Genomic DNA, 12,500 nt, shown 5'->3' on the forward strand with positions numbered 1-12,500 from the left:
TGCATCAGGCTGTGTGTGTGTGTGTGTGTGTGTCATCAACAACCTCCCGAGGGCTCGGACGCTTACACGGCCTCCTCACACACACAGGGGTGACATCTGACAACTCTAACAAACTCTTACAAGCGCTCTCAGAACATTCTACAAGTGCAACTCTTAGCCAGAGAGGACTAATTCATATGCACCACAGACTGAACAAAACCTCTCCAGGCTCCTCCTGACTCCGTTATTGTCCTTCTCCACCGTCTACTGCGAGGAACAGTGATGGTGGAGGGCGGTGGGTGGGTGGTGGTGGTGGTGGTGGGGGGGGGGGGGGGGGGGGGGTCACTTGACGTCTTTGAGAATCTTGCGGCTCTCGTTAATCAGACGCTAAGTGGCACGGGTGCTCAGGTGGACCTCTAATCTCCCGCTAATGGCCTAATGATGGATAATCTCTCTCGCCATGAGAGTGGGCCCACGTGACCTTGAGAGTGGGCCAGCGTGACCTTGGGGCCTCTGGAGGAGCTGCCGGGTGGCCCCACACACAGAGAGCAGGGGGCCACAGTGGTCACGGAGAGGACAACAGCAGGACAGGACGACACAGACTGTCCATGAGGAGCGGCACTTTCTTTTTGGCCTGTTTTAGCTGTTAGATTTGGCTGTCAGTGGCTGTATGGGGGAAAAGACTCTGCATACAGTAGACTAACTTCTAAAATGTTTTCATAAAGAGAGAGATAGAGAGAGAGAGAGAAAAAGAGAGAGAAAGAGAGAACAAAAGAAAGAAAAGAAAGAGTTAGAAGCCATAAAGTCAAATGAGCTGCTCTGTCCCTGCGGGGAGTTTGTATGTGTGAGGGCGAGCGTTTGACTGAGGCGGGGAGGGAGGGTGTGTGTGAGGAGAGGATGGTGTGTGTGTGTGTGTGTGTGTGTGTGTGTGTGTGTGTGTGTGTGTGTGAGGATTGTGTGTGTGTGAGGGCGAGGATGGTGTGTGTGTGAGGGAGAGCGTCTGACTGAGGCAGGGGGAGCAGCACAGACACCCTGGGTGGGTCTGACAGATGTCACAGGGTGTCACAGGCCCCCTGCAGTCCCCACGACAGAGAGAGGAGAGAGGGAGGGAGAGAGAGAGAAAGGAGGGGGCAGAGAGAGAGAGGAGACAGAGAGAGAGGGGGGACAGAGAGACAGGGAGAGAGAGAGGGAGAGAAAGAGAGAGAGTGTGAGAGAGAGGGTGTGTGTGAGAGAGAGAGGATGCGTAATGTGGTGGTGGTGGGGGGTATTTCAGCTTCTCATGGTCCATAGATATGCTGTTAGTGGATGTGGAGTTTATTTCTACATCTTGGCTTTCCTTCATCAACCAGCGCCGAGCAGTTACAATACAGCAGTTAGGCCCTTTAAATGATATTAAACATTGCAATTCATAATCAGCAGTTAAGCACTATTAAATGGTATTAAACATTGCAATTCATAATCAGCAGTTAGGCACTATCAAATGATATCAAGCACTACAATTGATTGTCTAGCGATATTAACCACTACATTTAATCAATGGACTGGATATGCCACAGAAGACTCTTCAGCCAGCCCATATATTTCCAATGGGGCTCCAGAATAACAGCTGAATATCTTTGTTATGCCAACCAGGGCAACTCCTTACTCAACGCTGACACACACATAACACATCCTTCAGCATCTTCACATGCTCATTCACTAGGTCCAAGACCCAACCCTACAGTACTAGCCATTTTTGGTTCCCAGAACATTCTAGTTACGAAAGCCTTTGGTTCCAGTAACGTTCCCTGCAAGTTACTTTTGGCTCGGTTTTGGTTGCCACTTGGTTTGGCAGGAAAGTTTTTTCGTTATGTTCTCTCAACGTTAGCAGTTGGTTACATGTTTGGTTCCCTCAATGTTCTCCTAACGTTCCCTTAACGTTCCCTTCCTTTGAGAATTTTAACTTAAAGTAAATAATTATCGTGGCAGGTATCCATGTAATCGTCTGAACATTCAGCTTTGACCATGTAAACAGGTACACTAAAACAATAGCCGGTCCAGCACAGGTGATGGACCCCTGGAAATGTATGCGCTGGCTCAAGAGCCTTCCAGGAGGAGACTGGCGAGTAAACCTAATATGAAGAGTATCATCATCACGCACATTTACATTCTGATATGGGGGATGATTGGCACACATACGTACATACGCACTTGCATGCACACACACATCAACATGTACATGCACACATGCAAACACACCTACATGCATACACACACACACACACACACACCCCCCCAAACATGCACACACACACACGCATTCACACACAAGTGATCATTCACACACATCTACATAAAACACATTCACGCACACACACACATATACATACATTCAAACGCAGGCGCACGCACACACACACACACACACACACACACACACACACACACACACACACACACACACACACACACACACAAACATGCAGAAACATGCACATCTACATAAAACACATTCAAACGCAGGCACACACACACACACACACACACAGACAGACAAACATGCACATCTACATAAAACACATTCAAACGCAGGCGCACACACACACGCACACACACACACACACACACACACACACACACCCCTTTACCCCCACCACACACACAAGCTAAAACTCACAGAGTAGCACACATACACAAAAGCAAGCACACACTAATTTACATACATGAAAGTTGCAGCAGGGGATGGAGTAGGAGATGCTACCCTAATTTCTCCTCTAGCTGGAGTGTCTATGTGTAAGTAGCACGTCGACAATGAGTGTATTCATCTACTGTATTTCAGTTTTTCATTTGAGGCCTTGAACTTGTGTTGGTGAGGGTGGGGCAACAAAAATATTTATCTAGCCATCTATCTATTTTTCTTTAGATGTACTTGTACCACACACAATCAATGAGTTTTATACAAAAGCAAAAAAAGAGATAGAAAGAAAGAAAGAAAGAAAAAAGAAAGGCAATGAAGCTCATGTGAATGTATAGGGTGGTGCCATTTTTGACAAGCATTTACCCATCCTTAGAATTCTCTTTCTAAAATCTAAATAGCCAAGTTGCTAAAATTTCTGCTCAAAAAATTATAACTAACTTTATTATGGTGAACCTGGTTAAATATCAAATCAGGCTTTCAAATGTAAACTGCCTGGTTTATTTTCCCTGGGCTTCATTTCCAGCATCATTTTAGCATCACTTTTAGCAAAGATTCTAGAACAGAGCTCTGTTCTAGAATCTTTGCTTTTAGGCTACTTGCTTACTTTCATTTTTTGCATTCACTTTGTTGCCATGGTGATATTCTAGAACTCTAAGAATTCTAAGAATTAAGAATTTTCGTCAAAGTAGAATTCTCGTGAGAAATCAGACACAACTCTTGATAGAGAGACAGAGAGAGACACAGATATTCTTCTCCCAGGCCTTTTACTTTTACACAAAATAACAAAACATGGAATACCGGTATGCTGATTATGATGATCGCTACATCTTGAAACTTTGTTTCCCTGAACCACCCAACCCTGATCATCCAGGTATGATTCAAACAAATATTTTTGACTTGAAGCTTTATGACTACAGTATATTAGTTGTAGTAAAAATGTATTAAGATCACCTTAAACTTCTTAAGTTGATTACCATTTCTATACTCTATAGGTACCAGCTCATCAGTTGGCCTGACACAGGTGTGTGCTGTGGTGACCAATATGAGACCAGATGAACCTTTGGATTTTGACGCGCTGCACTGCATTGCAAATAGACTCCCAGCATTCCACCAGAGGCTCAGAGGTGCTCATCCTTATGTGCCTCCAGCTGACCCGAGCCTACAAATCCTGTGGGCCCCCTACCTGCCATCCCCAGGTAACCATCCCGTCAAAGAGGCCTGGAAAGCCTACACAGGCTCAAGTTGCCCTGTCTTCAAACCGGACTCCCAGGCCACAGCCTACCAGCCACAGGTTATTATGGAAAAACCAAGGCCTCAGATGATGCCCCCTGCTGCTCTCCAAGTACCATGGCACTCCGAAAAGCTGGGGGAGAGAAATGCCGATTTGGGCCCCACTACCCGGTACAGTGTCCAGGTGTCGGTGTATGGACTGGTGTTCTACGAAGTGTTTACTCCAATACAACACTCTGGCAGGAAGGAGATCCCGGGGCTGTGGCGGTATTCAGTTTATTACTGGGACCACACACTCTACTTCTCAGTGGTTGTTCAAGTCACGGAGGAGAGAGACATGCCACAGAAGCCTTCAACCAGAAAAAGAAAGGCTGATGACAATGGGCAGGACTATGACCAGTGTCCTTGTACATGTGGAAAAAGGGCCAAAAGACAATAAATTGTTTTGTTTGACTTCATTCCATGTTCTTGTTCCTTGTTCTTGTTTTAGCCCATAAAAGATAAATTAAATGTATATGAAGTGTGCAGAGTTGATCTGCTGATCAAGTCCATATGTATGTATGTAAATATATGTAAAATATAGGCCATAATAACATGCTAAAGCACAAGCAGAAGATGAATGGATGAATGGACAGAGACACAGATAACTATACTGTGTGAGACACAGACATTTAGTCAAAAACAACACTGGTTGACACATGGGCCATACTGGTCTGGAGAACGTTCAATATTGTCACGACAAAAGTGAATGAAAATGAACACCTGCTATGAGTCAACACTCTGGAACACTGACCACCATCATAGCCAACTACACCTGACCTATCACAACGCTGAACACCATCATAGCCAACTACACCTGACCTATCACAACGCTGAACACCATTATAGCCAACTACACCTGACCTATCACAACGCTGAACACCATCATACCCAACTACACTTGACCTATCACAACGCTGAACACCATTATAGCCAACTACACCTGACCTATCACAACGCTGAACACCATCATAGCCAACTACACCTGACCTATCAAAACGCTGAACACCATCATACCCAACTACACCTAACCTATCACAATGCTTAACACCATCATAGCCAACTACACCTAACCTATCACAATGCTTAACACCATCATAGCCAACTACACCTGACCTATCACAACGCTGAACACCATCATAGCCAACTACACCTGACCTATCACAACGCTGAACACCATCATAGCCAACTACACCTGACCTATCACACACATTTAGATTCTGATATGGGGGATGATATGAGAAGCTTATTTAAATTATTTGTTTGCTTATATGGATGTATCTTTGTTTACTAGAGAATGACAGGACAGACAGAGAAATAAAGAGTGATGGAATGAGGAAGGGGAAAAAAGAATAGCCTGAGAGACTCACATTCACTGACAGAAAAAATAAAACAGGCGGAATAGAGAGTGGGTGATGGGGAGATAGAGAGAGGGTGATGGGGTGATAGAGAGAGGGTGACGGGGTGATGGGGATGAAGAACGCAGAGTGAATCTGTGTGAGGTTCTCCGGAGAAAGAGAGGGAGACAGACATGAAGAACGAGCTCCAGACAGACGGAATATGAAAAGAGAGAGAGAGACATGGAGAGAGCGTGTTTGGCTTTTCTCTCTCCCAGCTGAACGAGGGAGTGAGGGAGTGAGGGAGGAGGAGGGGGGGATGGGAAGGCAGGCTCCCCAAGGCTGCTGTCTTCTGAAACAGAGTTTAATAAAAGAGTCGATTGCCTCTTTTATAAGCGTCTAAATAAGGAGCCGAATTAAATCTGCAGCGCTGCCAAGGAAGTCGTGTACCATTAACCATTTATGGGGCTGAAGCCAGACTCCGGGCGAGAGTCTCGCTCCTCGCGCCACAGAAAGGAGAAGAGAAATGTGTTTTGTCCCTAGCGTTTAAAACGCCACTCCTCTATTAATTTATTCATTTCCTTGTCTTACACTATTCCTAAAGAGAACGCTCAGACATGTCATCTGATATGCTTGACTGCATCATTTCCTGTTTCGTACGCGTATCGTAATCCCACTAATATAAATTGTTTCTACATGGGGTCTTTGCGGGGGGCCTGTGATCTCCTCTTACAGAAAGTAGGGAGTGGCGAAGGGGGGATTGTATAATTCAATCCCCACATCAAACAATTCAATTGAAAGGGTGATAAGACTGAGCATGTAAGTCCGCTGGCTGCATCAGTGGTGCACAAAGACTGTTATGTAGCAAGACAGCGTCGCATCCTTGGATTGATCACGGAAAAGCAGATGTCAGGGGTGTCTGGTGTCTTATGTTACAGTCACAAACAACCACAATAAAAAATCTGTACACTTGTTCATTCATAATATTCATACTTGATCATACACACGGGGCGTCATGATAGCCATACTTGTTCGTCTACACAACACTGTCTGTGCTGATTAAACTTGTTTGATCATATTAATACTTCATATGTATACTGTTTACCCACACTCAACCATCATATCCATACTTCTTCCGCATTAACTCATGACACGCACCCGATTATGCGCATATGTAACCCTTTTGGCACGGTCGACCGAGCATCCCCCCCCCCCCCATCTGTGGAGGTGTGGGCGTCACTTGTGTTGGCATACATCACACGTGCATGTGGTTCGACTTAAAAGCACTTGTAAGCGTTGTGTAGGATCTCCCTGGGCGATAAATCTTCAGCGCGTTTACTCGCGCCGGCTGGCTGGAGGTCTGTGGGAGGCCGGAGGCAAATGACCAGTCGTAGCATATGCCTCGATCATTAACTGCCCACTGGAAAGCGGGAGTCTATCTCGTAGCACAAGAGAGACGTGCACTGCACAGTATAGTCTGCCCGGAGAGTTAACACTAACGAATCGCAAAGATTCTTTTCGATGTTACAGTCTCTCTGCGGAACAGTATACCACTCTAATGAATCGTTAGAGGCTTTTGCATTTCCATACCCTTAGCTTGATGAAGTACCAAACATCCGACATGCTGCTACACTACTCATGTTTATGGTTATGGTTATGGCTATGGCTATGGAGTAGACTCCTCTGTCCAGAAAACAGACTGTATAAATAAGGTCCAAAGTGACATACAAGAGAGGACAGAGGACAGTCTTCAAGCTGTGTTATACACTAAGGTACAGTTACACTGCATCAAGGGCTACGTCGGGCCTGTAAGTGTCACTAAGCATTGGCCGTTTCATCTCTTATTCTGAGTGGCAGACCCCAGGAAACCATCCCTTCTCCATCTTTCCTCCGGTTGTGTCCCTTCTTTATCTCTCTCCTCCTTTGATCTCTCGTTCCTCTTCTCCCTTCCTCCCCCCACTCGTCTTCAGCGGCGGCCATTACCGCCCCTCGAACGCGGAGGAAGAAAAGGGGGGAGCGGAGAAGTCGATGTGAAGGGAGAGAGAGAGAGAGAGAGAGAGAGAGAGAGAGAGAGAGAGAGAGAGAGAATGAGACATCTCGCTTCGGTCTCCTCCGTCTGTCCGGGAGCGAGGGATAAGCTCGGCTCCGTCATCTGAGAGAGGGGGATCTCGTGGACATCAGGTGCCGGCGCTGTTTGGCTCGCCGCTTTGATGTCGGCGACAGACGGCGAGAGGGTTTGTTCGATTCTTTTTTCTCTCTCCCTCTCTCTTGAGCTGAGTCTCAAAACGCAGAGCAGGAGTCTTACCGGAAGTGGATACGAGAGAGAGAGAGAGAGAGAGAGAGAGAGAGAGAGAGAGAGAGAGAGAGAGAGAGAGAGAGAGAGAGAGAGAGAGAGTTTCCCCTCCGTACTCCTGCCTCAAATCCAGCCATGAGAGACTCTGGGGATCACCACTAATCCTCAAAACAAAGCCTGGAGTGTGGTTGTGTCTGTGTGTGTGTGTGTGTGTTTGTGTGTGTGTGTGTGTGTGTGTCTGTGCGTGTTTGCGTGTGTGGTTGTGTATGTGAGTGTGGTTGTATGTGTGTTTGTTTATGCTCTCATCTTGATTGTTTCTTTTTGTTTCTTTTTCTTCCCTCTCTCTCTCTCTTGCGCTCTCCTCCTCTCCCCCTCTCTTCTTCTCATTTGGTTAATCAAATTCAAATGACAAATGTAGCACTGCCAAATCATGGATTATGCAACAGCCGTCTGAAAAGACAACTCAAGCGAGATGCAACAAAAAAACTAAAGTTTTAGAAACTAGAAATAAAAGCAAATGCCAGAGAATGATGATTACAAAATCCATACAACCACCTTCATCAAGAAAAGGGATCTATTTAGTGAAATTCAGATGCAGCCTCATTTAACCTGCAGATATTCCTTTTCTATGCATTACACTATTTCATAGGAACACAGAAAACAATGACATATCCCTTTCCGTTTTGCAAGCACACCTCACACATGTCTATATATTCCTTTTCTATGCATTACACCGTCTTATAAAAACACCCTCTTGTAAGTCCACCTTGCACAATAATAACAATATTTTCTTTCTAATGAATAGCTTTTAAATGGCGTTCCTCAAGGTCCAATGCTGGGACATACACTAATACACAAATCACTATCAAAAGAATAAATCAAGTTTCAAAACTAGCCACACACATATATACTGTATGTCCAGTCCAGTCTCAAACTGGCGTAACGACTCAGCTCACACTGGTCCTCTTCTCCCCAGTGACCCAGCGCTCATTTGACCTTTCACACAGCGGGCCACATGGAGATGGAGCAGGACGGCTCCTCTTGAAACCATTAAGTGTTTGACTGAGGCGGCCCGAAGCACGTGATCGCCTCAAGGGTAATCATATCTCAGAGAGAGAGAGAGAGAGAGAGAATCATGCCCTGGGCGTTACTCATGGTATTATCATAATGTTAAATATGTCCATTAGGCGGTTGATTGGTTTATGTAGGTTTTAACAGAAATAGATTTTCACTGACCTTTCAATGCTGATTTCTCATATGATGAGGTCAGTAGTAGTGGATAACATTTACATTTCGCTTTGACTGAAGACTAATGGGCTTTCAGAAATAATTATACATTTCCATACTTCGGGGGGAGCTGCAGCGTAAGTCGTAGCGTCTTGACCACATGCAGGTCAAACGGTCTCTGGAGGCCCAGATCTCTCTCTCTCTGCATGAAGCAAAAAGCCCTTAGAAAATATACTTACAAAATCCATATTTCTACTCAGAAGTGGGAGAAAAAAAAAGGAAAAAAAAGAAAAATACGTGTCCAGTCTTTACAGAAAGCATCAACATGTTTCTGTTTCTTGCGAGTGTGGATCTATATCTTCACGACAATTCTGAGAAACAGCATGCCATGAACGGGGTGGCGGAGACCTCCTAAATATGTTTTCTCTGAGGAAAATGACAGAAAAGTGGAAATGACTCTCGACAGCAATCGCGACTTACTTGGCACCCGGTTGATGGCTTTGAGGGGTCTCAGCACTCGCACGGTTCTGATTGCTGTGAGATTGATGTTTTGCAGGTCCAAAGAGTACTCAACCACCCTGGAGAAAAAAAGACAGCAGGAGAGATAAAGGGAGCGGAGGTTAGGGGAAAAACAGAACAGATTTCCTTTCTAATGAATAGTGTCTAAATGGTGTTCCCCAAGGCCCAATGCTGGGGCATACGCTATTTAAATCAATATCAAAAGAATAAATCACGTTTCATGTTGAGTTACAATGTGAAAATCATCAGGGTAATCTGATCTATCAAAAACATCTATTCTGGCAGAGGTTTCCGTGGGCAGTTTTGAATGAAAACATGTTCATCTCATCATTAACTATTAAATGACTATAAAATATTCATTCAAAAACATGCATCAAATAAATCCCATGGAGTATTGAACAAAGGATCATAGTTAATTTAAATCCCCTATATCATAATACATGAAGGTATGTCATTAAAAATTAAAATTCTACATTCTGCAGTATGCAGAGAAAGCAGAGAAAATGTCCTCATAGTGCTGTTTACTAAGTCAGTGAACACACAGCATGTAACTCATGATACAACACAAGGGATCAGGAGCCGAGAGGTCAGCCAAATGAAACGAGGGATGATTCACAGTGTAGAGAGAATAGAGGGAGAAAATGAACAGCAGATACTGTTGATAGGCAGAGAGAGAGAGAGGAAAAACAAAGAAAGAGACATTCCAAATTGACCGGTTTTAACAGCCTTTCATCCAAAGTCCACAAACTGTACTGTATGTTTGTTGCAAACGTTTGCAAATGCGAGCACACCTAAGTTGTGTTGATAAATTCTGCTGCTGAGACACACACATCAGGAAAGATGCACTGAGTGAGGGCTCCATTACCTAATCTCCACACTGCAGTGCACCTACACTGTCCTGTATATATATATGTATATACTGCAGTGTGTCTACTGTGTAGATATCTGTACGGTGAAGAGGCACTCACATCGCTCCCTCCTATGACAGTTTCATAACCTGTGACATGAGCTGTGATGACACTTAACACGATAATGCAACACGATACGGCTGATTCACTGGAGCATAATCGCCATGGCGATAGGCTACAGCATCTACTACGATATATTTATCACACGTTCATGTCAACTCCGTGACAAATGAGCTCATGTAAGAGGCGGGTGTCCCCCCTGTTTCAGAGAATGTGCATTAGATCTGTTTGAGATGCTAAATCATTCCAGATCACTGACCCTGGGTCATTCACAGCCCACCAACGACTGGCCCTGACCTCTCACCAGTGAAGATTGTAGGCGGCCTTCAGCATAACAAATGGAAAAAAAACTGCCACTGCAGATCAGAGTGATCAGAGAGAAAAAAAATGCGTAAAAGCAGTCACAGCAACAGCATTATAACTCTGCTCTCATGGCAATCACACAGACTAATATGTCATATCTCAATATGTCAGGACAGTGAGGACACCTTATGACAGTTTAAGGTAGCCTGTTGGTTAGAGCATGCTAGACACCTTATGACAGTTTAAGGTAGCCTGTTGGTTAGAACATGCTAGAATCCTTATGACAGTTTAAGGTAGCCTGTTGGTTAGAACATGCTAGACACCTTAAGACAGTTTAAGGTAGCCTTTTGGTTAGAACATGCTAGAATCCTTATGACAGTTTAAGGTAGCCTGTTGGTTAGAACATGCTAGACACCTTAAGACAGTTTAAGGTAGCCTGTTGGGTAGAACATGCTAGACACCTTATGACAGTTTAAGGTAGCCTGTTGGCTAGAACATGCTAGAAGACAGTATGGCTATGTTACAGTAATCTTCAGGGCCTGAGGTAAATCAAAACAACGATCACGTCGCTGCTTTCCTTCTATCATGTGTACTCTCCCCATCAGCAGCCTTCTCTTTCATCCAGACTGTCAGAGCCCTTCATCTTTATTCAGCCCTCCTCTCTTTTGATTGGGGAATATGTATGTACACACACACACACACACACACACACACACACACACACACACACACACACACACACACACACACACACGGTTAGTACAAACACACGGAGGAGGAAAACAACAAGCCAATCCTTCCTCTCTGATCCCCCCTGATAGAAGTAATACACTGAATGTGACGTCCTGAAATGAGTTCTCTTTGGGCCAGCAGCCATCATCCATTAGTGTCAATTCACTGCATCAGGTGGAACACGGAGGCCTTCAGAATCCACGGTCAATTCTGGAGCATAACTGTGGCGTTCCACGCTGATTGAGTGGACATTACTGGACCCGCAGAACAGAGGAGGGCCATCCGAGGACAAGTGACTCACTCATTGTGTGCTTGTGTGTGTGTGTGTGTGTGTGGGTGTGTGTGTGTGTGTGTGTGTGCGTGTGTTTGCGTGTGTGTGAATCTTTGTGTGTGCGTGACTGTGTGTGTGTGCTTATTAATTACTGTACCAATAAAAAAAGGCTTCTTTTTTGCTGGTGATCAAATACTCTGTCTATAAATTGTGGTCCATTCACCAAACACAGAAAACCCAACCCCCACACTGCTCTTTCCCTATCTCTCCTTCTCTCTCTCTCTCTCTCTCTCTCTCTCTCTCTCTCTCTCTCATATAATGGGCTTCAGGTGCTGAGGCAACAGCCCTTGAATCTCTGCTTCTAAACTGGGACACTTCCAAAGACAGCTATCATAAATATTTGAGTATTTGAGGAACTGTAAGACCATCCAGAAGGAGGTCGCGGTGCAAACGGATCACTGCGAAGAAAATGATGATTCTCTCTTTCTTTCTCACTCGTCTCTTCAGTGACGGTTCTTCTGTGGCCAATATAGTATTTATGGACAATGCTGTGAGAACATTCCTTGAAGAAAAACTAACAATGCTAAGTAAAAGAGAGAATTAAAGTTTTATAAGTGCTCTCTGAGTGTAGACATTATGTTCCAATTTACCCAACTCCTGCCCCAGCAACCTCACCTCCTTTGAGCACATTTCATCCCTGGGTGAACCCAAGTTCCACCCAGGGAGACACGCTTTGAAATGCCGCACCGAAAGTAAGTAAGTATTCCACCTCTCAGACGGAAAATGAAATAGCAAAATGTTAAGGGGGAGACCAAATGAGAGATACAAAACCTGTCACTGCAGATAAGGCCGGGGAGAGCAACACGGAGAGTGGGTTATAACACGGTGCAGTGTGCACCAGTCTCTGTGTGTGTGTGTGTGTGTG

The 12,500-nt window shown here is 44.8% G+C and overlaps 2 protein-coding genes across 2 annotated transcripts in view; one reads left to right on the forward strand and one right to left on the reverse strand.

Moving 5' to 3' along the window:
• Positions 1-12,500, reverse strand: part of LOC134079069 (voltage-dependent T-type calcium channel subunit alpha-1I-like) — a 163,026-nt gene that overhangs the window by 100,102 nt on the left and 50,424 nt on the right. Inside the window, exon 4 of the mRNA XM_062535242.1 lies at positions 9,263-9,360. Within this exon, the coding sequence (XP_062391226.1) occupies positions 9,263-9,360 (98 nt within the window). The remainder of the gene's footprint in view (positions 1-9,262; positions 9,361-12,500) is intronic.
• On the forward strand, positions 3,402-8,600 carry LOC134098556 (uncharacterized). Its single transcript, XM_062551729.1, has 3 exons — positions 3,402-3,527; positions 3,649-4,293; positions 8,563-8,600. The coding sequence occupies exons 1-3, from the start codon at positions 3,446-3,448 to the stop codon at positions 8,598-8,600; spliced, it is 765 nt and encodes a 254-aa protein (XP_062407713.1). The 5' UTR covers positions 3,402-3,445.

The sequence above is a fragment of the Sardina pilchardus genome, chromosome 1 (genome assembly GCF_963854185.1).
Source record: "Sardina pilchardus chromosome 1, fSarPil1.1, whole genome shotgun sequence".
Lineage (NCBI taxonomy): Eukaryota > Metazoa > Chordata > Actinopteri > Clupeiformes > Clupeidae > Sardina > Sardina pilchardus.

Bases quoted from the DNA above. Each gene is read 5' to 3' on its own strand.
- LOC134098556 (XM_062551729.1), top strand. From the start codon at position 3,446: ATGGAATACCGGTATGCTGATTATGATGATCGCTACATCTTGAAACTT. The intron at 3,528-3,648 runs GTATGATTCAAA...TATACTCTATAG, and splicing joins ACCCAACCCTGATCATCCAG to GTACCAGCTCATCAGTTGGC. The intron at 4,294-8,562 runs GTACATGTGGAA...CCTTTCACACAG, and splicing joins GGACTATGACCAGTGTCCTT to CGGGCCACATGGAGATGGAG.